This window comes from Mustelus asterias, chromosome 8 (assembly GCF_964213995.1).
Source record: "Mustelus asterias chromosome 8, sMusAst1.hap1.1, whole genome shotgun sequence".
Taxonomy (NCBI): domain Eukaryota; kingdom Metazoa; phylum Chordata; class Chondrichthyes; order Carcharhiniformes; family Triakidae; genus Mustelus; species Mustelus asterias.
The window spans coordinates 1772942-1797468 of record NC_135808.1 but is presented as its reverse complement, the minus strand read 5'-3'; the positions used below and the strand labels follow the sequence as shown (position 1 = coordinate 1797468).

At 49.5% G+C, this 24527-nt stretch overlaps 1 protein-coding gene across 1 annotated transcript; it reads right to left on the bottom strand.

Moving 5' to 3' along the window:
* Positions 1-1063: 1063 nt before the first annotated feature.
* LOC144497617 (zinc-binding protein A33-like) lies at positions 1064-20851 on the bottom strand. The gene is made up of 7 exons (XM_078219058.1): positions 20321-20851; positions 19774-19864; positions 15836-15990; positions 14299-14532; positions 12546-12568; positions 12351-12460; positions 1064-1611 (listed from the first exon to the last, which is right to left on the bottom strand). The coding sequence occupies exons 1-7, from the start codon at positions 20849-20851 to the stop codon at positions 1064-1066; spliced, it is 1692 nt and encodes a 563-aa protein (XP_078075184.1).
* Between the last annotated feature and the right edge of the window lie 3676 nt (positions 20852-24527).

Sequence of the window (24527 nt, the reverse complement as noted above, 5' to 3'; positions counted from 1 at the left end):
CTGAGATATAATAACAGATCGGCCCGGGTAGCTGAGGGTACTTCCTGGGCTTCCATTTAACTGGAGAATGTGAGACTTTGAGACAATTAATCTGGGAAGCTGAAGTGCTGAGCTGAAAGCTACCTGGCACGTTGCAAAGGGTTGTGAAATTGTGAGCAACCTGTTCACAAAGGCTGGCAGAAGGTGAGCCAAAGTGTCTGAATCTGACAATTAGTGCATGGAGTGTTCTCAGGTCAGGAGATTGCTGTGAGCCATGCTAATTAACACGATAAGTTCCATTGTTTTGAAAAGGCGGGGAAAGGAGTCATGGAGGGGAATGTGGGTGAGAGGAGATTTCTCTTTTATTCATTCGTGGGACACGGGCGTCGCTGGCTGGCCAGCATTTATTGCCCACCCCTAGTTGCCCTTGAGAAGGCACCTTCTTGAGCAACTGAGTGTCTCGCTAGGCTGTTCCAGAGGGCAGCTGAGCGTCAACCACATTGCTGCGACTCCGGAGTCACATGTAGGCCAGACCAGGTAAGGACGGCAGATTTCCTTCCCTAAAGGACATTAGTGAACCAGATGGGTTTTTCCGACAATGGTTTCATGGTCATCAGTAGAATCCTAATTCCAGATTTTTTTTAAATTGAATTCAAATTCCACCGTGGTGGGATTTGAACCCGGGTCCCCAGAACGTGAGCTGAGTTCCCAGATGAATATTCTCACGATAATTCCACTAGGCCATCACCTCCCCTTAGGTTAGACTGGGACAACATGAGGGAAGACACAGGCCGAGGGTGAAATTGGGCAAGGGTGGCAAGGCAGCACAAGAATGGTAGCATTCACCATCTGTCCTCCCCCTTTCCCCCCTCCGTCACCCGCCTCCCCTCCCCCTGACATTCAACTACACAGGTTCTGCAGGATACTGGCTAGGTGCGCCAATGGGTGTGAGAGCCATCTCTCCTGATTTACCCTTCTCCACCCACCTCCTGCCTCACCAATCCTGCCCCGCACTCAACAGGCCGAGAGGGTGAAAGGGAGAGGTTGAAGGGAGGGGGACGATTGGGACTGAGCTCCCGGGGCATTAATGAAACTTAGATTGGCAGATTTTCAGTGGCTCCGAGTTCTCCCCGTGCCCGCTCAGGCAGGGGCTGAAGAAGGGGTACAGTTTCTCAGTGAACAGGTCGGTGAAGGTGTGCAGGTGGGACATGTTGTCCGCATTGTAGAAGGACACCTGGCCGCCCTCATAGTCCAGGTACACCCCGATCCTCCTGGGCCGGGTGTTCAGCCTGAGCCGGGTTCGGGGCAGCGAGCCCGCCTTGTAGTCGTTGCCGTTCCTGAGCCACACGATCCAGTAGCCAGCCTGCGGGATGGCCGTGATGTCCCCCTTCCTGTTGATGGACTCCTTCACCACGCCCACGTCCCACTCGGTGCTCTCACCCACCACCACCTCCCAGTAATGCCGCCCCATGGTGAAGCCTTGCGAGCCCAACACGCAGAGAGAGGGATTGAACCTCTCCGGGGTGTCGGGCAGCTGCTGCTGCTTGTTTGCGTATCTGACGCTGGTCAGGTCTTCCGATATGAGGAGCCAGGAGTGAGCCGTCTTAGGGTTCAGGGTCACTGACGCCGGAACTGATCCAGAGAGAGGGAGAGAGATAACAAGTAATCACAAAGTAAGTCACAAAATCATAACATCCCTAAAGTATAGAAAGAGGCTATTTGGCCCATCGCATCTGTACCGACCACAATCCCACCCGGATACTATTCCCTTAACCTCACAAATTTACCCTGCTAATCCCCCTGGCACTCAGTGGTAATTTCGCATGGCCAATCCACCTAACCTGCACAACTTTTGGACATTGAGAGGCAATTTAGCATGGCCAATCCACTTAACCCTCACATCTTTGGACACTAAGGGGCAATTTAGCATGGCCAATCCACCTAACCTGCACATCTTTGGACACTAAGGGGCAATTTAGCATGGCCAATCCACCTAACCTGCACATCTTTGGACACTAAGGGGTAATTTAGCATGGCCAATCCACCTAACCTGCACATCTTTGGACACTAAGGGACAATTTAGCATGGCCAATCCCCCTAACCTGCACATCTTTGGACACTAAGGGACAATTTAGCATGGCCAATCCACCTAACCTACACATCTTTGGACACGAAGGGGTAATTTAGCATGGCCAATCCACCTAACCTGCACATCTTTGGACACTAAGGGGCAATTTAGCATGGCCAATCCACCTAACCTTCACATCTTTGGACACTAAGGGGCAATTTAGCATGGCCAATCCACCTAACCTACACATCTTTGGACACTAAGGGGCAATTTAGCATGGCCAATCCACCTAACCTGCACATCTTTGGACACGAAGCGGCAATTTAGCATGGCCAATCCACCTAACCTGCACATCTTTGGACACGAAGGGGCAATTTAGCATGGCCAATCCCCCTAACCTGCACATCTTTGGACACTAAGGGGCAATTTAGCATGGCCAATCCACCTAACCTACACATCTTTGGACACTAAGGGGTAATTTAGCATGGCCAATCCACCTAACCTGCACATCTTTGGACACTAAGGGGCAATTTAGCATGGCCAATCCACCTAACCTTCACATCTTTGGACACTAAGGGGCAATTTAGCATGGCCAATCCACCTAACCTACACATCTTTGGACACTAAGGGGCAATTTAGCATGGCCAATCCACCTAACCTGCACATCTTTGGACACGAAGCGGCAATTTAGCATGGCCAATCCACCTAAGCTGCACATCTTTGGACACGAAGGGGCAATTTAGCATGGCCAATCCCCCTAACCTGCACATCTTTTGTCACTAAGGGGCAATTTAGCATGGCCAATCCACCTAACCTGCACATCTTTTGACACTAAGGGACAATTTAGCATGGCCAATCCCCCTAACCTGCACATCTTTGGACACTAAGGGGTAATTTAGCATGGCCAATCCCCCTAACCTGCACATCTTTCGCTGAATCGGGCGTTGGGTCTAAATCAGGATTCCTGCCGGCTGGGGAACCCATCACCATTCCCCGGCCCACCTCACCAGAGCTGGAGGAGCCCAGTTATTATTCAACAGTGTGAAGTTGAATGTAATTAGCGGGCTTGAAGCCCAATTCAAAACCCTCCCGCTATTCACCCGTGGGATCGGCACCAATCAAGCTCCCGTCATGAGTGGGCCTGGCACATTGGAACCCAAGGTGGGGGGGATGGGTCAAGGAGGCAAGTGGAGTGCCCATGTGCCCCTCTGCTAGGCTGTAGAGGGAGGGTCCCCCAAGGGTCCTCGGGCTGGGGGCAAAGGGTTGACCTCGACACCTCCCCCAGGATGGGGGCTTTGTGGTAGACTGCCCCTTCAAGCCCTGGGAAACCTGAACATCACGCTTGGGATGGTAATTTCAGGCATCTCACTGATCAAAGTCTTCACTCTGGTCTGTGGGCTGTAAAAGCTTTGAAGCTGTCTGGTCACTTTAGTCTCCATTCCCCCCCCCCCCCCCCCCCCGGACATCTGGCAAATCACAGGAGCGCTTCATTCTCTTTTTCATAGCATCCCTACGGTGCAGAAGGGATTTGGCCCATTGAGCCTACACAGACAACAGTCCCTATCCACATAACCCCACATAGTTACCCTCTTAGTCCCCCTCGTGCTCAGGGACAATTCTGCACGGCCAATCAACCTAACCCACACATTTTTGGACTATGGGAGGAAACCGGTGCACCCGGAGGAAACCCACAGAGACACAGGGAGAGCATGCAGACTCCACACAGACAGGACCCAAGCCAGGAATCGAACCCGGGTCCCTGGTGCTGTGAGGCAACAGTGCTCAGCACTGTGTCACCGTGCCACCCTTTCTGCAGAAGGGTTTCCTCTTTCTCTCCCTCAGAAGCACCAGATGTGAGAAGGCCCCTTTCAAGTCCTCTGACTGACAGGAAAAGTCACTTTCACTGGAGTGGGGGATGGAATTTCCTTCTCCACAGCTGTTCACTTGGCCCCATTTGTTTTAATATTGCATTTACTCCTAGCCTCTGAGCCTTCCGAGAAAGCACAATTCCATGAAAATCCATTAAAGTCCTTGGAAATGCTTTCAATTCCTTGGAACTCCTTTGAATTCCTTTTTCCCCGAGAAAACCTTTGCTTTCCTCTGGAAATCCTTACTTTCATTCAATTTCATAGTGCAGTCTAACAAGACTTTGATTGACAGTTTAATGGTTTCTGCGCAGTATGCAGTGTTTAGCTTTCCCTTCTAAGTTGAATGCATCTGATTTACACCCCACCCCCCCGTGCCCCTCCCTCCCCCCCCCCCCCATCCCCCCGCATCACTGTTCCTAACCACAATGTTAATACAAAAGAGGATCTGAAAGCACTGAGCTGCTTGGAAGTTGCCTACACCCAGTTTTGTATCATCAGAAAACTTTGATTATTCTCTCTCTTTATGAGTCATTAATATAGAATGTGAATAGCTGAGGGCCCAGAATCTGACTTCAATATCCATTACCTAACAAATTTAATGCCCCATTTATGCTTACTCTTTGCTTCCTGTCTGTTAGTCAAGCTCCTACCATGCTAATATATTAGCACCAATTTCATGATGCCTAAACTTGCTCATTAATCTTACATATGGCACCTGACTGAATGTGTTTTGGAAATCCAAGTATAAGACATCTACTGGTTCTCCTTTATCTACCAGACTAATTATATCCCCAAAAAAACTCCAATAAATTTGTTAATCAATGGAACTAAGTACAATTCTGATGCCAGTGGTTATGAAGCCTATTTCATCATCACATACTTTAAGAAAGAGGTTGTGCTGGAATCTTTGAATGGCATCAAGATAGATAAGTCGCCGGGTCCGGATGGGATGTACCCCAGGTTACTGTGGGAGGCGAGGGAAGAGATTGCAGAGCCTCTGGCGATGATCTTTGCGTCGTCGATGGAGACGGGAGAGGTGCCAGAGGATTGGAGGATTGCGGATGTGGTTCCTATTTTCAAGAAGGGGAATAGGGATAGCCCAGGAAATTACCGACCGGTGAGTCTAACCTCAGTGGTTGGTAAACTGATGGAGAAGATCCTGAGGGACAGGATATATGAGCATTTAGAGAGGTTTAGTATGCTCAAGAATACTCAGCATGGCTTTGTCAAGGGCAGATCGTGCCTTACGAGCCTGGTGGAGTTCTTCGAAAATGTGACTAAACACATTGACGAAGGGAAGGCGGTAGATGTGGTTTATATGGATTTTAGCAAGGCGTTCGATAAGGTCCCCCATGCGAGGCTTCTAGAAAAAGTGAGAGGGCATGGGATCCACCGCCCGGCTTGCCCAAAGGAGGCAGAGAGTGGGTATAGATGGGTCTTTTTCTAAATGGAGGTCGGTCACCAGTGATGTGCCCCAGGGATCTGTTCTGGGACCCTTGCTGTTTGTCATTTTCGTAAATGACCTGGGTGAGGAAGCGGAGGGATGGGTTGGTAAGTTTGCCGACGACACGAAGGTTGGTGGGGTTGTGGATAGTCTGGAGGGATGTAAGAAGTTACAGAGGGACACTGATAGGATGCAAGACTGGGCGGATAAGTGGCAGATGGACTTCAACCCAGATAAATGTGTCGTGGTCCATTTTGGTAGGTCAAATGGGATGAAGGAGTACAATATAAAGGGAAAGACTCTTAGTACTGTAGAGGATCAGAAGGACCTTGGGGTCCGGGTCCATAGGACACTAAAATCGGCCCCGCAGGTGGAGGAGGTGGTTAAGAAGGCGTATGGTGTGCTGGCCTTTATCAATCGAGGGATTGAGTTTAGGAGTCCGGGGATAATGATGCAGCTATATAAGACCCTCGTCAGACCCCACTTGGAGTACTGTGCTCAGTTCTGGTCGCCTCACTATAGGAAGGATTTGGAAAAGATTGAAAGGGTGCAGAGGAGATTTACAAGGATGTTGCCTGGATTGAGTGGCATGCCTTATGAGGATAGGCTGAGGGAGCTCAGTCTTTTCTCCTTGGAGAGATGAAGGATGAGAGGAGACCTAATAGAGGTGTATAAGATGTTGAGAGGCATAGATCAGGTGGACTCTCAGAGGCTTTTTCCCAGGGTGGAAATGTCTGCTACAAGAGGACACAGGTTTAAGGTGCTGGGGGGTAGGTACAGGGGAGATGTTAGAACATAGAACATAGAACATTACAGCGCAGAACAGGCCCTTCGGCCCACGATGTTGCACCGACCAGTTAAAAAAAAAAACTGTGACCCTCCAACCTAAACCAATTTCTTTTCGTCCATGAACCTATCTACGGATCTCTTAAACGCCCCCAAACTAGGCGCATTTACTACTGATGCTGGCAGGGCATTCCAATCCCTCACCACCCTCTGGGTAAAGAACCTACCCCTGACATCGGTTCTATAACTACCCCCCCTCAATTTAAAGCCATGCCCCCTCGTGCTGGATTTCTCCATCAGAGGAAAAAGGCTATCACTATCCACCCTATCTAAACCTCTAATCATCTTATATGTTTCAATAAGATCCCCTCTTAGCCGCCGCCTTTCCAGCGAAAACAATCCCAAATCCCTCAGCCTCTCCTCATAGGATCTCCCCTCCATACCAGGCAACATCCTGGTAAACCTCCTCTGCACCCTCTCCAAAGCCTCCACATCCTTCCTGTAATGTGGGGACCAGAACTGCACACAGTACTCCAAGTGCGGCCGCACCAGAGTTGTGTACAGTTGCAACATAACGCTACGACTCCTAAATTCAATCCCCCTACCAATAAACGCCAAGACACCATATGCCTTCTTAACAACCTTATCTACTTGATTCCCAACTTTCAGGGATCTATGCACACATACACCTAGATCCCTCTGCTCCTCCACACTATTCAAAGTCCTCCCGTTAGCCCTATACTCAACACATCTGTTATTCCTACCAAAGTGAATTACCTCACACTTCTCCGCATTAAACTCCATCCGCCACCTCTCGGCCCAACTTTGCAACCTGTCTAAGTCTTCCTGCAAACTACGACACCCTTCCTCACTGTCTACCACACCACCGACTTTGGTGTCATCAGCAAATTTGCTAATCCACCCAACTATACCCTCATCCAGATCATTAATAAATATTACAAACAGCAGTGGCCCCAAAACAGATCCCTGAGGTACACCACTTGTAACCGCACTCCATGATGAATATTTACTATCAACCACCACCCTCTGTTTCCTATCCGCTAGCCAATTCCTGATCCAATTTCCTAGATCACCCCCAATCCCATACATCTGCATTTTCTGCAGAAGCCTACCATGGTGAACCTTATCAAACGCCTTACTAAAATCCATATATACCACGTCCACTGCCTTGCCCCCATCCACCTCCTTGGTCACTTTCTCAAAAAACTCAATAAGGTTAGTAAGGCACGACCTACCTGCCACAAAACCATGCTGACTATCACCTATCAATTCATTACTCTCCAAATAACTATAAATCCTATCCCTTATAATTTTTTCCAACATCTTGCCGACAACAGAAGTGAGACTCACCGGTCTATAATTCCCGGGGAAGTCTCTGTTCCCCTTCTTAAACAATGGGACAACATTCGCTAACCTCCAATCTTCTGGTACTATACCAGAGGCCAACGACGACCTGAAGATCAGAGCCAGAGGCTCTGCAATCACTTCTCTTGCCTCCCAGAGAATCCTTGGATAAATCCCATCCGGACCAGGGGATTTATCTATTTTCAGACCCTCCAGAATATCCTGCACATCCTCCTTATCAACTGTAATACTGTCTATTCTACTCCCCTGCAACCCAGTGTCCTCCTCAGCTATATTCATGTCCCCTTGCGTTGGGGGTAAGTTTTTCACACAGAGGGTGGTGGGCGAGTGGAATCGGCTGCCGTCAGTGGTGGTGGAGGCGAACTCAATAGGGTCTTTTAAGAGACTCCTGGATGAGGACATGGAGCTTAATAGGATGGAGGGTTACAGGTAGGTCTTGAAGGTAGGGATGTGTTCAGCACAACTTGTGGGCCGAAGGGCCTGTTTGTGCTGTAGTTTTTCTATGTTTCTACGTCAGTTAGCCTCAATGTTTTGTTTTACAGATTGCTGGAGAAGTGAGAGTATTGTTGACACGTTGCTGATCCTGATTCAGGATTACCCTGTCTTCTACAGAAGGTTGACAACTCTCCATCAACCAGAGAGATCTCCCACGACAATATTCTTTCCACCATCGCCAGCACTAAAACTGATCGTTTGCTCAGTTACCGGATTTGTGATTGTGGGATCTTGCTGTGCACAAATTGGCAGCTGTATTTCCTGCGTTGCAGCACTTCAAGAGGATTTAATTGGCTGTAAAGCCTGTGGGGATGTCCTGAGGTTGGGTTAGTGGCTATATAAATGCAAATCTCTCTTCCTTCCCAGTCTTCTGTCACCTTAGCAATAAATGCCCCTTAAAGTGGATCAGTTTACCCCCCCACTGCTCCTCTCAGAGAACGAAGGTTTCTGAGATATCTAAACACTGATTTCAAGTGGGACCAGCAAGAGGTTCAAGGACCTTCCATCATCCTGTCTCAAAACCGGGGAGAAAATGTGTCAAGTGTAATGAAAGCTCAGGATCCAGGGATAGAGATGAAGGCAATGAGGGGTATACCTTCACTTATACCCCAGGGTTTTAGTGGACCAAACACCCATTTTAAACAACACCCCATGATCATTTCCTCTCCTGAAAAGTAGGCCAAGGAATCTAAACCCTCGATGAGGGAGACTACTCCCTCAACCAGGGAACCAACCCCCTCGGCCAAGGAACCTAAACCCTCGATGAGGGAACCTAACCCCTCGGCCATGGAACCTACCTCCTCAACCAGGGACCTGCACCCTGGCCATGGAACCTACCCCCTCAGCCAGGGAACCTATCCTCAACCACGGAACCTACCCCCTCGGCCATGGAACCTACCCCCCCAGCCAGGGAACCTACCCCCTCGGCCATGGAACCTACCCCCTCAACCAGGGAACCTACCCCCTTGGCCAGGGAACCTATCCTCAACCAGGGAACCTACCCCCTCGGCCATGGAACCTACCCCCTCAGCCAGGGAACCTACCCCCTCAACCAGGGAATCTACCCCCTCAACCAGGGAATCTACCCCTTCGGCCGGGGAACCTATCCTCAACCAGGGAACCTACCCCCTCGGCCAGGGAACCTACCCCCTCAGCCAGGGAAACTACCCTCAACCACGGAACCTACCCCCTCAACCAGGGAATCTACCCCTTCGGCCGGGGAACCTATCCTCAACCAGGGAACCTACCCCCTCAACCACGGAACCTACCCCCTCGGCCAGGGAACCTACCCCCTTGACCAGGGAACTTACCCCTTGCCCAAGGACCCTATCATCTCAATGAGGGAGACTACCCCCTTGGCCATGGAACCTACCCCCTCAACCAGGAAACCTATTCCCTCGGCCATGGAACTATCTCTTCATCCAGAAAACCCTGCACTATCATCCAGGGGACCCATTCCCCCTAATCAATGAACTGAGCCCCTCATCCAGGGAACCTATACACTCATCCAGGGCATTTACATCCTTGTCCAGGAGCCCAGATTCTTGGCCGTAGGCCTTTAAACCTAGGCCGGGAGACTGTCCTCTAGGCCGGGAGCCTGTTCTCTAGGCCAGGAGCCTGTTTGCTCAGCCAATGAGCCTGTTCTCTGGGCCAGGAGCCTGTTCTCTAGGCCAGGAGCCTTTCCCGAGGCCAGGAGCCTGTTCTCTAGGCCAGGAGCCTTTCCCGAGGCCAGGAGCCTGTTCTCTAGGCCAGGAGTCTTTTGTCTAGGCCGGGAGCCTGGTCTCTAGGCCGGGAGCCTGTTCTCTAGGCCAGGAGCATTTTTTCTAGGCCAGGAGCCTGTTCTCTAGGCCAGGAGCTGGTTCTCTAGGCCAGGAGCCTGTTCTCTCAGCCAGGAGCCTGTTCTCTCAGCCAGGAGCCTGTTCCCTAGGCCGGGAGCCTGTTCGCTAGGCCAGGAGCCTGTTCTCTAAGCTGGGAGCCTGTTCTCTCAGCCAGGAGCCTGTTCTCTCGGCCAGCAGCCTGTTCTCTATGCCAGGAGCCTGTTCCCTAGGCCAGGAGCCTGTTCTCTAGGCCAGGAGCTGGTTCTCTAGGCCAGGAGCCTGTTCTCTCAGCCAGGAGCCTGTTCTCTCAGCCAGGAGCCTGTTCGCTAGGCCAGGAGCCTGTTCTCTAAGCTGGGAGCCTGTTCTCTCAGCCAGGAGCCTGTTCTCTCGGCCAGCAGCCTGTTCTCTATGCCAGGAGCCTGTTCCCTAGGCCAGGAGCCTGTTCTCTAGGCCGGGAGCCTGTTCTCTCAACCAGGAGCCTGTTCTCTCAGCCAGGAGCCTGTTCTCTAGGCAGGAGTCTTTTCTCTAGGCCAGAAGCCTGTTCTCTAGGCCGGGAGCCTATTCTCTAGGCCAGGAACCTGTTCTTTCGGCCAGGAGCCTGTTCCCTAGGCCAGGAGCCTGTTCTCTAGGCCAGGAGCCTGTTCTCTAGGCCAGGAGCTTGTTCTCTAGGCCGGGAGCCTGTTCTCTAGGCCAGGAGCCTGTTCTTTAGGTCAGGAGCCTATTCTCTCAGCCAGGAGCCTGTTCTCTAGGTCAGGAGCCTGTTCTTGAGGCCAGAAGCCTATTTTCTCGGCCAGCTGACAACAACCTTTAAAGGACGAGATATTTTTAGAAATTCTCTCTAAAATGCAATATCTAAAGAGCTTCGGTGTTATTACTCAACTGCCAACAATAATTGGAAACGAGACACATTTCAACAACATTTTAAAGGGTTTTTCTTCACAAAGAAAGTTGTTCATTAAATGATGCTTCCTCACAAGTACGTTGCGAAGTAGACGCTTAAAAAAAGAAGCCAACTAATTGCTGCCAAAATGGGTGTAATTAATCATGGTTTGGAACAGCACAATGCCTAATGAGTCTCTGGGCACCGAGAACGTCTCTGTATAAAATTCATCCTTTTATCTGACAAAGTGGACTCAGCGAGGAGGATAAACACTGAAGGAAAAAGCAGCAACTTGAAGATTGCTAAAAATAAGGTTGTTTTTTTGTTAAAGGAATGAATTGGTAGGAATTTTTAGTCCGTTGGGTCTGGAAGCTGTCACGAAACATGTTCCTGACCACAGTCAGTTCCGAAACACGGTTTCACACTGGCCCGCCAGTCCACAGCCAAATGAAACGCTCACTGTAAAAGGCTGAGCAACACCAGAGAATGTGAGTTTAAAGTTTATTTATCAGTGTCACAAGTAGGCTTACATTAACACTGCAATGAAGTTACTGTGAAAATCCCATAGTCGCCACACTCCGGCGCTTGTCCGGGTACACTGAGGGAGAATTTAGCACGGCCAATGCACCCTAACCAGCACATCTTTCAGACTGTGGGAGGAAACCGGAGCACCCGGAGGAAACCCACGCAGACACGGGGAGAAAGTGCAAACTCCACACAGACAGTGACTCAAGCCGGGAATCGAACCCGGGTCCCTGGCGCTGTGAGGCAGCAGCGCTAACCACTGTGCCACTGTGAGCGTCATGGTGGCACGGTCGTTAGCCATGCTACCTCATAGCGCCAGAGACCCGAGTTCGATTCCCGGTCACTGTCTGTGTGGAGTCTGCACGTTCTCCCCATGTCTGCATGGGTTTCCTCTGGGTGCTGTGGTTTCCTCCCACAGTCCGAAAGATGTGCTGGTTAGGTGGATTGGCCATGCTAAATTCTCCCTCAGTGTACCCGAACAGGCGCCGGAGTGTGGCCACTAGGGGATTTTCACAGTAACTTCATTACAGTGTTAATGTAGGCCTACTTGTGACACTTTAAAACTACTTTCTCCAACCTAGTTTTAATTATTCTATTTGTTTTTCCACCAAGTCCAATACATGCAGATAGTTTGATATGTGGGATTTAAAAAGCCTCCAAATTTCAAACCAACATGCCTACTCTTTCTCTCTCTCTCTCTGTGACCTGCCATCCCAGCTTAAAGAGCAAACGTTCAAGCCCCAAATTGCTTCATCTGCACTGGCACCGTAATTGGACTTAGTTACATCGTAAGCACAAGGGGTTTAGTTGTTGTGTAACAATGTATTGGATTTGTTCTCGAACATCGGATATCTACGGAACTCCTTCAGGCTCTGTTTAGAGTTTAGCATCAAATCTTGTAGCCTTGAGGGCCAGCGAGCAGCTTTCAATAGTGAGGACATTGTGCTCATTGCCTCGGTGTTGGATACTATGGGACACAATGTTACGTGCGTGTAAGATTGAAGGTTGTCCTGTTTTTTTGGGGGGGGGTTGGCCATTCTCTTCAGTGCGCGGGAACCCGAGCGGTGAAAGAGGGGGAGGGTGTATGTTGAGAACCTCTCACCGGGGCTGATGCTATCAGCCATTTCCTTCCAGGCTGCGTACTGCAGTGGTCCTTGGAAAATCCCTATCGGCAAACGATCGGTGACCAACAGGAGCTGACCGGTGTCCTCACTGTTAACAAAGAACATTCGCGTTACGCCGTGGGATTGAGAACAGTGGAACTTGTGTCGGAGTCCCTGTAAATAACAGCACGTACCTCATCTCCTGGTCAGCTTGGTCCTAAAAAAAACCAACAAAAGGAACAATTGAATCTTATGACATATGACGAGGTACAAAGGATTGTGGGGCAGATATCTAAATCCCAAAAGCCTCTGCAACGAATCGCGTCCCAAGCATTTTTGGAACACAGAGACAAGATAACACTCTTTGGCCTCCCAGACTGCCCTATCACTTGGTTGATCTGTAATCTTTACTCCATCCAGCCAACTTGGTTCCATAACCTATAATACCTTCCCCGAACAAATCTATTAATCTCTGCGTGGATATTTCAATTGACGCCTCTCCCCTACCCAGTCTTGACAGCTTTTTGGGAAGTGGTGGGAGTGGGAAAAAGTTCCAGATTTTTACTCCCCCACATCTGAAGAAGTATCCCCTGATATTACCCCTGAACGCCCAAGCTCTCACGTTAAGGTTTCATATTTGGAAACTCAATCCAGTTGCCCTCAGACTGTACGCGTTGGCCAATGCATCAACACGTGCCAATGCACATGGACTTATGTCATTTATATCTCGGTCCACATGGAGATGGTGACAAAACAAAAAATTGTCTAAATACATTTTGGAGGTAGCATTATCCCCGGCCACATAATCTTCAGCTCTCGGCCCACCCCCGCACCATAAGACACAGCTTATACCCGAGCTCTTGACCATTGAAACTAGAAGCAGGAGGAGGCCATTTGGCCCTTCAAGCCTGCTCCACCATTCATTATGATCATGGCTGATCATCAAATTCAATATCCTTATTCCCCCCTCCCCCCGATATCCCTCGATCCCTTTAGCCCCAAGAGCGATATCTAATTTCTTTTTGAAATCACACAATGTTTTGGCCTCAACTACTTTCTGTGGGAGTGAATTCCACACATTCACCACCCTCTGGGTGAAGAAATTTCTCCTCACCTCAGTTCTATAAGGTTTATCCCTTATCCTCAAACTATGACCCCCTAGTTCTGGATTTCACCACCATCGGAAACATTCTTTCTGAATCTACCCTGTTTAACCCTGTTAGAATTTTATAAGTTTCTATGAGATCCCCTCTCATTCCTCTAAACTTCAGTGAATATAATCCTAACCGATTTAGTCTCTCCTCATATGACAGACCTGCCATCCCAGGAATCAGCCTGGTAAACCTTCGCTGTACTCCCTCTATAGCAAGGACATCCTTCAGGTTTGGCCTCACCAGTTTTAGAACTGAGGTGAGGAGAAATTTCTTCACCCAGAGGGTGGTGAATGTGTGGAATTCACTCCCACAGAAAGTAGTTGAGACCAAAACATTGTGTGATTTCAAGAAGAAATTAGATATCGCTCTTGGGGCTAAAGGAATCGAGGGATATGGGGGGGAAAGGGGGAATCAGGATATTGAATTCGATGATCAGCCATGATCATAATGAATGGCGGAGCAGGCTTGAAGGGCCGAATGGCCTCCTCCTGCTTCTAGTTTCTATGTTTGTATCTTTTCTGTTTTTATTCCAGATTTGATTGAATGAACTTCAATTCCACCGGCTGCAGTGCTTGGGATTTGGACCCGTGTTTTCAGAGACTTAGCCTGGACCATTGGATTACTTAGTCCTGTTCATGACTCCTATGCCATCGTCGCTGCCCCAACCCTGTAACCCTAACCCCTGACCCCTATCCCCACCCAGCACAAGCAATAAAGAAGCTGTTGACATGTAGGCAATCCCAGGTTTTACCCCCGGGATTGCTCTCACCGATCCAGATGTGGCAACGCTTACCTTTAAGAAGGCGATGGTGTCCTCCTCATCCAGCTGGATCTGTGATCTGGACAGCTTTTCCTGGATAGTGCCCAAATTCTGCTGGATGTCCAGCAGGTTCCTCTCCAGCTTTTCCGAAATCTTCTCCACATTCTCCTTCAGTTCGGCAATGAGTCGCTTCTCCACCCGGATCAGGATCTGGTGCATCTTGGCAAACTCGGACATGACAAAGTTCTGCAATTGGCTCGTCTGGTCCTGAAGGGAATGACAACGTTCATCAGACAAAGAACAAAGAAAATTACAGCACAGGAACAGGCCCTTCGGCCCTCCAAGCCTGCACCGACCATGCTGCCTGACTGAACTAAAACCCCCTACTCTTCCGGGGACCATATCCCTCTATTCCCATCCTATTCATGCATTTGTCAAGATGCCCCTTAAAAGTCACTACCGTATCCGCTTCCACTACTTCCCCCGGCAGCGAGTTCCAGGCACCCACCACCCTCTGTGTAAAAAACTTGCCTCGTACATCTCCTTTAAATCTTGCCCCTCTCACCTTAAACCTATGTCCCCTAGTAATTGACTCCTCCACCCTGGGAAAAAGCTTCTGACTATCTATTCTGTCCATGGCTCTCATAATCTTGTAGACTTCTACCAGGTCACCCTTCAACCTCCGTCGTTCCAGTGAGAACAAACCAAGTTTTTCCAACCTCTCCTCATAGCTAGTGCCCTCCATACCAAGCAACATCCTGGGAAATCTTTTCTGTACCCTCTCCAAAGCCTCCACATCCTTCTGGTCGTGTGGCGACCAGAATTGAACACTGCATTCCAAGTGCGGCCTAATTAAGGTTCTATAAAGCTGCAACATGATTTGCCAATTTTTAAACTCAATGCCCTGGCCGATGAAGGCAAGCATGCCGTATGCCTTCTTGACTACCTTCTCCACCTGCATTGCCACTTTCAGTGACCTGTGTACCTGTACACCCAGATCCCTTTGCCAATCAATACTCCATGGGTTCTGCCATTTACTGTGTATTTCCCATCTGTATTAGGCCTTCCAAAATGCATTACCTCACATTTGTCCGGATTAAACTCCATCTGCCATCTCTCCGCCCAAGTCTCCAACTGATCTATATCCTATTGTATCCTCTGATGGTCCTCATCGCTATCCACCAACCTTTGTGTCGTCTGCAAACTTACTAATCAAACCAGTTACATTTTCCTCCAAATCATTTATATATATTACAAACAGCACAGGTCCCAGCAGTGATCCCTGAGGAACACCACTTGTTACAGCCCTCCATTCAGAAACACACCCTTCTACTGCTACCCTCTGTCTTCTTTGACCGAGCCAGTTTTGTATCCACCTTGCCAGCTCACCTCTGATCCCATGCGACTTCACCTTCTGTACCAGTCTGCCACCTTGTCAAAGGCCTCACTGAAGTCCAGACCCGGGATAAGGGAGCGGCGGGGAGGGAGTGCGGGGGAAGGGTGGCTAGGGGGGTGGGAAGAGGACACAAAAAAGTAGAACGAGTCAAAATAGGACAGATTAAAAACTTACCCCGACCTCTAGGACTTGTTTTTGGGTCAGTTTGGCTTCCAGGAGAGCGGACTTGGCTCGGAGAATGTCAGATAATGATTTCAGCTTGTCCTGAAATTCAGATACACAGGCTGAGTGAGTGCGCTTGTCCACATGGAAGAGTTTGGGTGCGTACCCTGCGGAAGATCCGGTGAGGTATCTCCCGACCCCACGACCCCAGCCTCAATGCAAACTCCCAGAGGAAGGGTGACACTCACACAATCACACAATTGTTACAGTGCTGTAAGGAGGCTATTCGGCCCATCATTTCTGCACTGGCTGGAACATACAATCATAGGGATCAGGAGTGGCCTTCTCTGCTCTTGAGCCTGCTCTGCCATTCAATAAGATTATGGCTAATCTGATTGTAACCTCAATGCCACATTCCGGCCGACACCTGATAACCTTTCACCCCCCTCGTTCAGCAAGAATCTATCTGGCTCTGCCTTCAAAATATTCAAAGACTCTGCTCCCACTGTCTCCTGAGGAAGAGAGGTCCAGAGACTCGTGACAGTCTGAGTGGGAAATAATTCTCTTCTTAAACGAGCAACCCCTTATTTTAGTTTAAACCTTTCCCCTCTCGTTCTCGATCCTTCCACCAATGGGTACACTTCCTTCCTCTCTACTCTGTCCAGCCCCCTCATGATTTCGAACATCGCTATCAAATCTCCTCTTAGCCTTCTTCTCTCCAAGGAGAACAGTCCCAACCTCTCCAATCTATCCTCACAGTTCCAAAGACGTGCTGCTTAGGTGCATTGGCCGTGCTAAATTCTCCCTCAATGAACCCGAACAGGTGCCGGAGGATGGCGACAAGGGGATTTTCACAGTAACTTCATCGCAGTATTAATGTAAGCCTACTTGTGACTAATAAATAAACTTTAATCTTTTAAAAAAACTTCATCAATATTCTAATCCCTGAACCATTCTCAAGAATCAATAATTTTCACCCAATTCTGTTCCGAATCGAGTCCACACTGTCTCTCCAGAAGAGCATCTTATCCAACCCCACCCCACTTCACCCTATCCCCATAAGCCCACACATTTAGCATGGCCAATCCACCGAACCTGCACATCTTTGGACACTAAGGGGCAATTTAGCATGGCCAATCCACCTAATCTGCACATCGTTGGACACTAAGGGGCAATTTAGCACTGCCAATCCACCTAAACTACACATCTTTGGACACTAAGGGGCAATTTAGCATGGCCAATCCACCTAACCTGCACATCTTTGGACACTAAGGGGTAATTTAGCATGGCCAATCCACCTAATCTGCACATCGTTGGACACTAAGGGGCAATTTAGCACTGCCAATCCACCTAAACTACACATCTTTGGACACTAAGGGGCAATTTAGCATGGCCAATTCACCTAACCCACACATCTTTGAACACTAAGGGGCAACTTTGCATGGCCAATCCACCTAACCCGCACATCTTTGGACATTAAGGGACAGTTTAGCATGGCCAATCCACTTAACACACACATCTTTGGACATTAAGGGACAGTTTAGCATGGCCAATCCACCTAACCCGCACATCTTTGGACATTAAGGGACAGTTTAGCATGGCCAATCCACCTAACCCGCACATCTTTGGACATTAAGGGACAGTTTAGCATAGCCAATCCACGTAACCTGTACATCTTTGGATACTAAGGGGCAATTTAGCATGGACTGTGGGGGGAAACCCACACAGACACAGAGAGAACATGTAAAATCCACACAGATGGTCACCCAAGCTGAGAATTGAACCCGGAGATAAGGAGACATTTCAAGAAGCGGCTAGATATAGTACTTGGGGCGAACAGGGTCAAAGGTTATGGGGAGAAAGCAGGATTAGGCTATCGAGTTGAACAATCAGCCATGATCGTGATGAATAGCGAAGCAGGCTTGAGGGGCCGAATAGCCTCCTCCTGCTCCTGTCTTCTATGTTTCTATGTCCCTGGTGCTGTAAGCAGTGCTCGCCCCCGTGCCGCCAGTCAAGGCTGATATTCTACCTCAAAGCCATTTGACTGCACTGTCCTCAAATCTCTTGATATCATTAATATCTGGAAGTGTATTGGTCTCCATGTTGAAGTAACTCGATGACTGAGCCTCCACTGCCCTCTGGGTTTGAGAATCTCAATGGTTCACCACCCTCTGAGTGAGGAAATTGCTCCTTCAATATAAATGACCTGCCCCTTATTCAGGGGCTGTACCCCCTGGTTCTAGACCGCAGTCGGGAACACATCCTTCTTGCATCTACCCTGTCAGACCCTGTGAGAATTGTGTGCGTTTCAATGAAATCATGTCACATTTTTCTAAACTCAAGGCGACATTGGCCCAGTTCCCGGAATCTCACCTTTGAGAACAATCCCGCCATCCCAGGGATTATTCGGTGCCTGGGAGGGTGGTAGAGGTGGGTTGCCTCACATCCTTTAACAAGTACCTGGATGAACACTTGGCACATCATAACAATCGGAACAATGGGCCAAGTGCTGGTAAATGGGATTAGGTGGGAGTTCAGGTCTTTCTAATGTGTCAGTGCGGACTTGATGGGCTGAAGGATCTCTTCTGCGCTATTTGGTTCTATGATTCTATGATTCTGTGAATCTTCGTTGAACTTTCTCTCTGGTCTACACACAGGTGGATTGGTCAATTAGGTGGATTGGCCATGCTAAATTGCCCCTTAGTGTCCAAAGATGTGCAGGTTAGGTGGATTGGCCATGCTAAATTGCCCCTTAGTGTCCAAAGATGTGTCGGTGAAGTGGACCAAAGATGTGTCGGTGGATTAGTTATGGTAAATGCATGATGTTACAGGGATGGGGAGGGGATGAGGTGGGCCTTATTGAGATGTTCTTTTGGAGAGTCAGTGCAGACTTGATGCTGAATGGCCTCCTTCTGCACTGTAGGGATTCTATATATCCTTCCTTAGGTCAGGAGGCCAAAACTGCACACAGAAAAAGTTTATTTATTAGTCACAAGTAAGGCTGACATTAACACTTCAATGAAGTTACTGTGAAAATCCCCTAGTCGCCACACTCCGACACCTGTTCGGGTCAATGCACCCAACCAGCACATCTTTCAGATTGTGGGAGGAAACTGGAGCACCCGGAGGAAACCCACGCAGACGTGGGGAGAACGTGGAGACTCCACACAGACAGTGGCCCAAGCCGGGAATCGAACCCAGTTCCCTGGCGCTGTGAGGCAGCAGTGCTAACCACTGTGGCACCGTGCCACCAGGTGCAAACCATCAAACTGACAGATAAATTGGAGAGAAGAGGCAGAGTGGTAATAACACTGGATAAGAAGGCCAGAAGCTCAACTGATGGTCTGGAGACATCCCACCCTGGCAATTTAAATGTAATTAATAAGATGTGGGATTGAGAAATGGTGATCAGGAAATTTGTATAAAAACCCATCTGATTCACTGATGTCCCTTTAGGGAATGAAATCTGCGGTCCTTACCCGGTCTGGCCTACATGTGACTCCAGAGCCACAGTAATGTGGTTGGCTCTCAAATACCCTCTGAAATTACCTGGCAAGCCACTCAGTTCAAGGGGGCAAATAGGGATGGGCAACAAATGCAGGATCTTGAGATGCCCCTGGGCATTGGCACTTTGCCCCTTGGGCAGTGCGAGAAACCAGGCTGGCATTGCCAAGCTGGCAATGCCCTGGGGGAGCCACCCCCTGGGGGGCCTCGATTGCCCCCTTTCACTGCAGCGGGGTCAGGCCGTCAGCTCCCCATTAATGGGGGGCTGCTGTAAACCCCGGTGGAGTGAAACACCCCTGGCGGGGGAGGGGGGCGGGGGGGGCTGGGGGAGAGACTAGCGGGCCCAAAGACCTCAATCCCCACCGGCTAATGATATTTAAAATGCATTCAAATGAACATTATAATCATTTATGCAGCTCCGCACCGACTTCTGGCACGGAACTGACCTTGCCGGAAATCTGGCTGCCGGAGACACGAGGAGGCCGTGGCGCCCAGAGAGGAGCCCGGGAAACGGTCTCCACATGAGATCCCGGGTCGCTGCAGTACAAAAGCACAGTTCCAGGGACCGGGTTTGATTCCCGGCTTGGGTCACTGCCTGTGCAGAGTCTGCACCTTCTCCCCATGTCTGCGTGGGTTTCCTCTGGGTGCTCCGGTTTCCTCCCACACCTCAAAGATGCGCAGGTTAGGGGGATTGGCCATGCTAAATTGCCCCTTAGTGACCTGTTAAGATGTGCAGGTTAGGTGGATTGGCCATGCTAACTTGCCCCTCAGTGTTCTGGGATGTGTAGGTTAGAAGGATTAGCGGGGTAAATATGTGGGGTTACGGGTAGAGGGCCTGGGTGAGATTGTTGTCAGAGCAGACTCGATGGGCTGAATGGCCCCCTTCTGCACTGTAGGGATTCTGTGATTCGAATTAATTGCCCCCTACATTAAAACATTGTGGTACAAATGTCATATTGGTGTGGTTTCCCTATTGAGTGTACTTTCCTGTACCTTGTACATCTCCACAGCTTCAGTGATGAGCATGAAGTTATGGGACCTGTGACTCTGGCCGCCCCGGCCATCCAGACACATCACACAGATCAGCTCCTTGTCCGTCTCACAAAACAGCTTGAGTTCTTCCTGGTGTTCGCTGCAGTAGAAGCGGAATTGCTGCCTCCGGTCCTCCGGACTGTGCCTGCAGGGTGCCCGGGGCAGGGAGCCTGCCTTCTCGTCCTCCTCCTCCTCTTCCTCATCCCCCTCTCGCCTCTGCTGCTGTATCCCTCCGGCCCCCTCCGGCCCCATCAGCCTGCGGGCCCTGTCGGCCAAGTTGCCCAGAGCCCGGTTGAGCCTGAGGTTCCTCTCCTGGAACACCTTCCGGCACTCGGGGCACGACACCGCCTCACCCTCCTGCCAGTAGCGCCCGATGCAGTCCTGGCAGAAGTTGTGGCCGCAGTCCAGGATGACCGGGTCGGTGAAGAGGTCCAGGCAGATGGGGCAATTCAGGTATTCAGCCAGGCCTTCCTCGTGCTGCTTGCAAGCCATGGCGTGTGGGCGCAAACTAGGCTCGATGTTCACCGCTCCTGCTAGCATCGGAAATGCCTCGGAGAGAACGCTGTGAATCCTGCAATAACTCCACAACAGCAACAAAATGTTCTTCCTGAGACTGGAAGCAATTCCATTGGTTTAATTCCAAGTTACGCTGAAGTTTTTTTTCATTCAGTCAGGCACAGTAAATTCAAAAGTTCATTCTTTCATGAGATGTCTGAGTCACTGATAATCTACAAAGATGTACTGCGGACAACGTGCTGTCTGTAGCTTCTTTGTTATAAGTTATGCAGTGATATGACCAAAGTATGAAATGTACAGATACCGTGTGTACCGTCTACAAGATGCACTACAGCAATTCACCAAAGATCCTTAGGCAGCACCTTCCAAACCCATGACCACTTCCATCTAGAAGGACAAGAGCAGCAGGTACCTGGGAACACCACACCTGGAGGTTCCCCTCTGAGTCTACATCAATGGGGACGAAGTAGAAATGGTCGAGAGCTTCAGGTTTTTAGGTGTCCAGATCACCAACAACCTGTCCTGGTCCATGCCGACACTATAGTTAAGAAAGCCCACCAACGTCTCTACTTTCTCAGGAGGCAAAGGAAATTTGGCATGTCAGCTACGACTCTCACCAACATTTACAGTTGCACCATAGAAAGCATTCTTTCTGGTTGTATCACAGCTTGGTATGGCTCCTGCGCTGCCCAAGACTGCAAGGAATTACAAAGGGTCGTGAATGAAGCCCAATCCATCACGCAAACCAGCCTCCCATCCATTGACTCCGTCTACACTGTCTTGGAAAAGCAGCCAGCATAATTAAGAACGTCACCCACCCCGGATATATTCTGTTCCATCTTCTTCCGTTGGGGAAAAGATACAAAAGTCTGAGGTCACGTGCCAACTGACTCAAGAACAGCTTCTTCCCTGCTGCTGTCAGACTTTTGACTGGACCAACCTCGTATTAAGTTGATCTTTCTCTACACCCTAGCTATGACTGTAACACTACATTCTGCACTCTCTCCTTTCCTTCTCTATGAACAGTATGCTTTGTCTGTATAGCACGCTAGAAACAATACTTTTCACTGTATACTGATACATGTGACAATAATAAATCAAATCAAATCAAATCAAAGTCACTCACCATCCTGACTTGCAAATATATCGGCCATTCCCTCACAGTAACTGGGTCAAATTCCTGAAGCTCCCTCTCTAACAGCACTGTGGGTGCACCTACATACTCAGGGGGCTGCAGCGAGTTGAAGAAGGCAGGTCGCCACTACCTTCCGCAGGGGCAATTAGGAAAGGGTAATAAATGCTGGTCTAGCCAGCAACACCCACATGCCCACAAAGAATAAATAGAAAAGGTGATTAGTTGCCCATCCCTAATTGCCCTTGAACTGAATGGCTTGCCACAATATTTCAGAGGGGCAGTTAAGAGTCCACCACATTGCTGTGGGTCTGGAGTCACATGTAGGCCAGACCGGGTAAGGATAATAGCAGGGAGATCAGAGAACCCACCAGAGCACAACAGGCTAAAGGGCCTCCTTGCCTGCTATATGATGGCTCTACATGGCTAATGATGGCAACCGCCCGCAAGAAATGTCTAAATCCAACAGTTGAGGTTTAGGGGATATTTCCCACCGCTCAGTCTGTCACTGGCAGGATGGAACTGTTCCAGGGTGTGGTCCAACGCACTACCGCTGTTCCCCGTTACAATCCAGGCTTCTTTCTTTCATTGCATTTGGACGTCCCAAATAGTCCTTGAACTGAGTGGCTTGCTGGGCCATTTTGTTTAAGAGTCAATGCACTGGAACCACATGTCGGCCAGACCAGGTAAGGATGGCAGATTTCCTTCCCGAAAGGGACATTAGTGAACCAGATGGGTTTTTCCGACAATCGACAGTGGTTTCATGGTCATCAGTAGATCCTTAATTCCAGATTTCTTTTTGCTGAATTTAAATTCCACCATCTGCCGTGGTGGGATTCGAACCCAGATCCGCAGAACATTATCTGAGTTTCTGGATTAATAGCCCAGCAGGGGCAGCACGGTGGCACGGTGGTTAGCACTGCTGCCTCACAGCGCCAGGGACCCAGGTTCGATTCCAGCCTTGGGTCACTGTCTGTGTGGAGTTTGCACATTTTCCCCGTGTCTACGTGGGTTCCCTCCAAGTGCTCCGGTTTCCTCCCACAGCCCAAAGATGTGTGGGTTAGGTGGATTGGTTGTGTTAAATTGCCCCTTAGTGTCAGAGAGACTAGCTAGGGTAAATGCATGGGGCTACGGGGATAGGGCCTGGGTGGGATTGTGGTTGGTGCAGACTCAATGGGCCGAATAGCCTCCTTCTGCACTGTAGGGCTTCTACGATAATACACTGGGCCATCGCCACCCTGCTGACCCTGTATTTACACAGTTGCTGTTGGTGTAATTAATTTGTCATTGTTTTATCCGCTGATGCATGCAGGCTGATAAGGACTGGGCACCATGCCACTGCACTCGTTGGAGAGCTTGGTACAAGAGCAAATGGCTGGAACAACTCCACCATCTGCTGGTAGCTCTCTGAAGTGGCTCATTTATCTGAAATCCTTCATCAGGGTTTGTCAGTGTGATTCTCCTTCTGAATAAATGTCAGCCAGAATGTGACGGTCCCCTCCCAGTTCTGAGGCCGGGAAGGGGTGGCCAACCCAATCTCCATTCACTGCAGCGGGACCGGAGATTCCCAGCCGCAAGCGAGGTCGGAGAACCCGTCTCAGGCACGGCTCTGCAGTTCTTCTTCTGGCCACTGCAGCGCTGTGCCCGGATAAGCTGGAGAGCTGTGGGTCAATCTGATTGGGCGACGGCTCTCCAGGGCGGGTCTTCCTTCCCAGGCCAGACAGAGGTCACTCAAGTGTAAAATGGCAGTGGGATTGACAGAGTCAGCGGGGTGCATTCCCCAGCCTCAGCACAGATTTATCATGGAATCATGCAGCACATTCAGCCCCTCAGGCCTGTACTAGCTCTTTGAAAGAGATATTGAATCCAAAAAGAAACAAGAGATGGCCATTAAATGTTCCAAAGTGCAGTCAGATTGAACCCAAAACATTAAATCTGTTTCTCTCCCCACGCTTGCTGCCAGATCTGCTGAGATCATCCTTTATGTCTTTATTCCAGATTTCCAGCACCCTACTATTTTGCGTGTATTTTAATGATGAATAAAAACTCCCTCATCAGGACTGAATTCGAAAGGACAAGGGCAAACAGGGTCAAGATCGAATGTGTAAGCTCGAGACCGAAAACAGGGATACATTTTTCACAAAGAATGGTTAAAGTATTAAATGGGGGTAACTGAAATTGTGGCACAGTGGTTAGCGCTGCTGCCTCACAACGCCAGGGACCCGGGTTTGATTCCTGGCTTAGGTCACTGTCTGTGTGGAGTCTGCACGTTCTCCCCGTGTCTGCGTGGGTTTCCTCCGGGTGCTCCGGTTTCCTCCCACAGTTTGGAAGACATGCTGATTAGGTGGATTGGCCGTGCTAAATTCTCCCTCAGTGTATCCGAACAGGCACCGGAGTGTGGCGACTAGGGGGTTTTCACAGTAACTTCATTGCAGTGTTAATGTAAGCCTACTTGTGACACTAATAAATAAACAAAAGTCTGAGATCACGTACCAAACAACTCAAGAACAGCTTCTTCCC

Bases quoted from the DNA above. Each gene is read 5' to 3' on its own strand.
- LOC144497617 (XM_078219058.1), bottom strand. From the start codon at position 20,851: ATGGCTTGCAAGCAGCACGAGGAAGGCCTGGCTGAATACCTGAATTGC. The intron at 15,991-19,773 runs GTCAGTTCCGTG...GATCTTCCGCAG, and splicing joins GCAGCCAGATTTCCGGCAAG to GGTACGCACCCAAACTCTTC. The intron at 14,533-15,835 runs GTAAGTTTTTAA...CATTCCCTTCAG, and splicing joins AACAAGTCCTAGAGGTCGGG to GACCAGACGAGCCAATTGCA.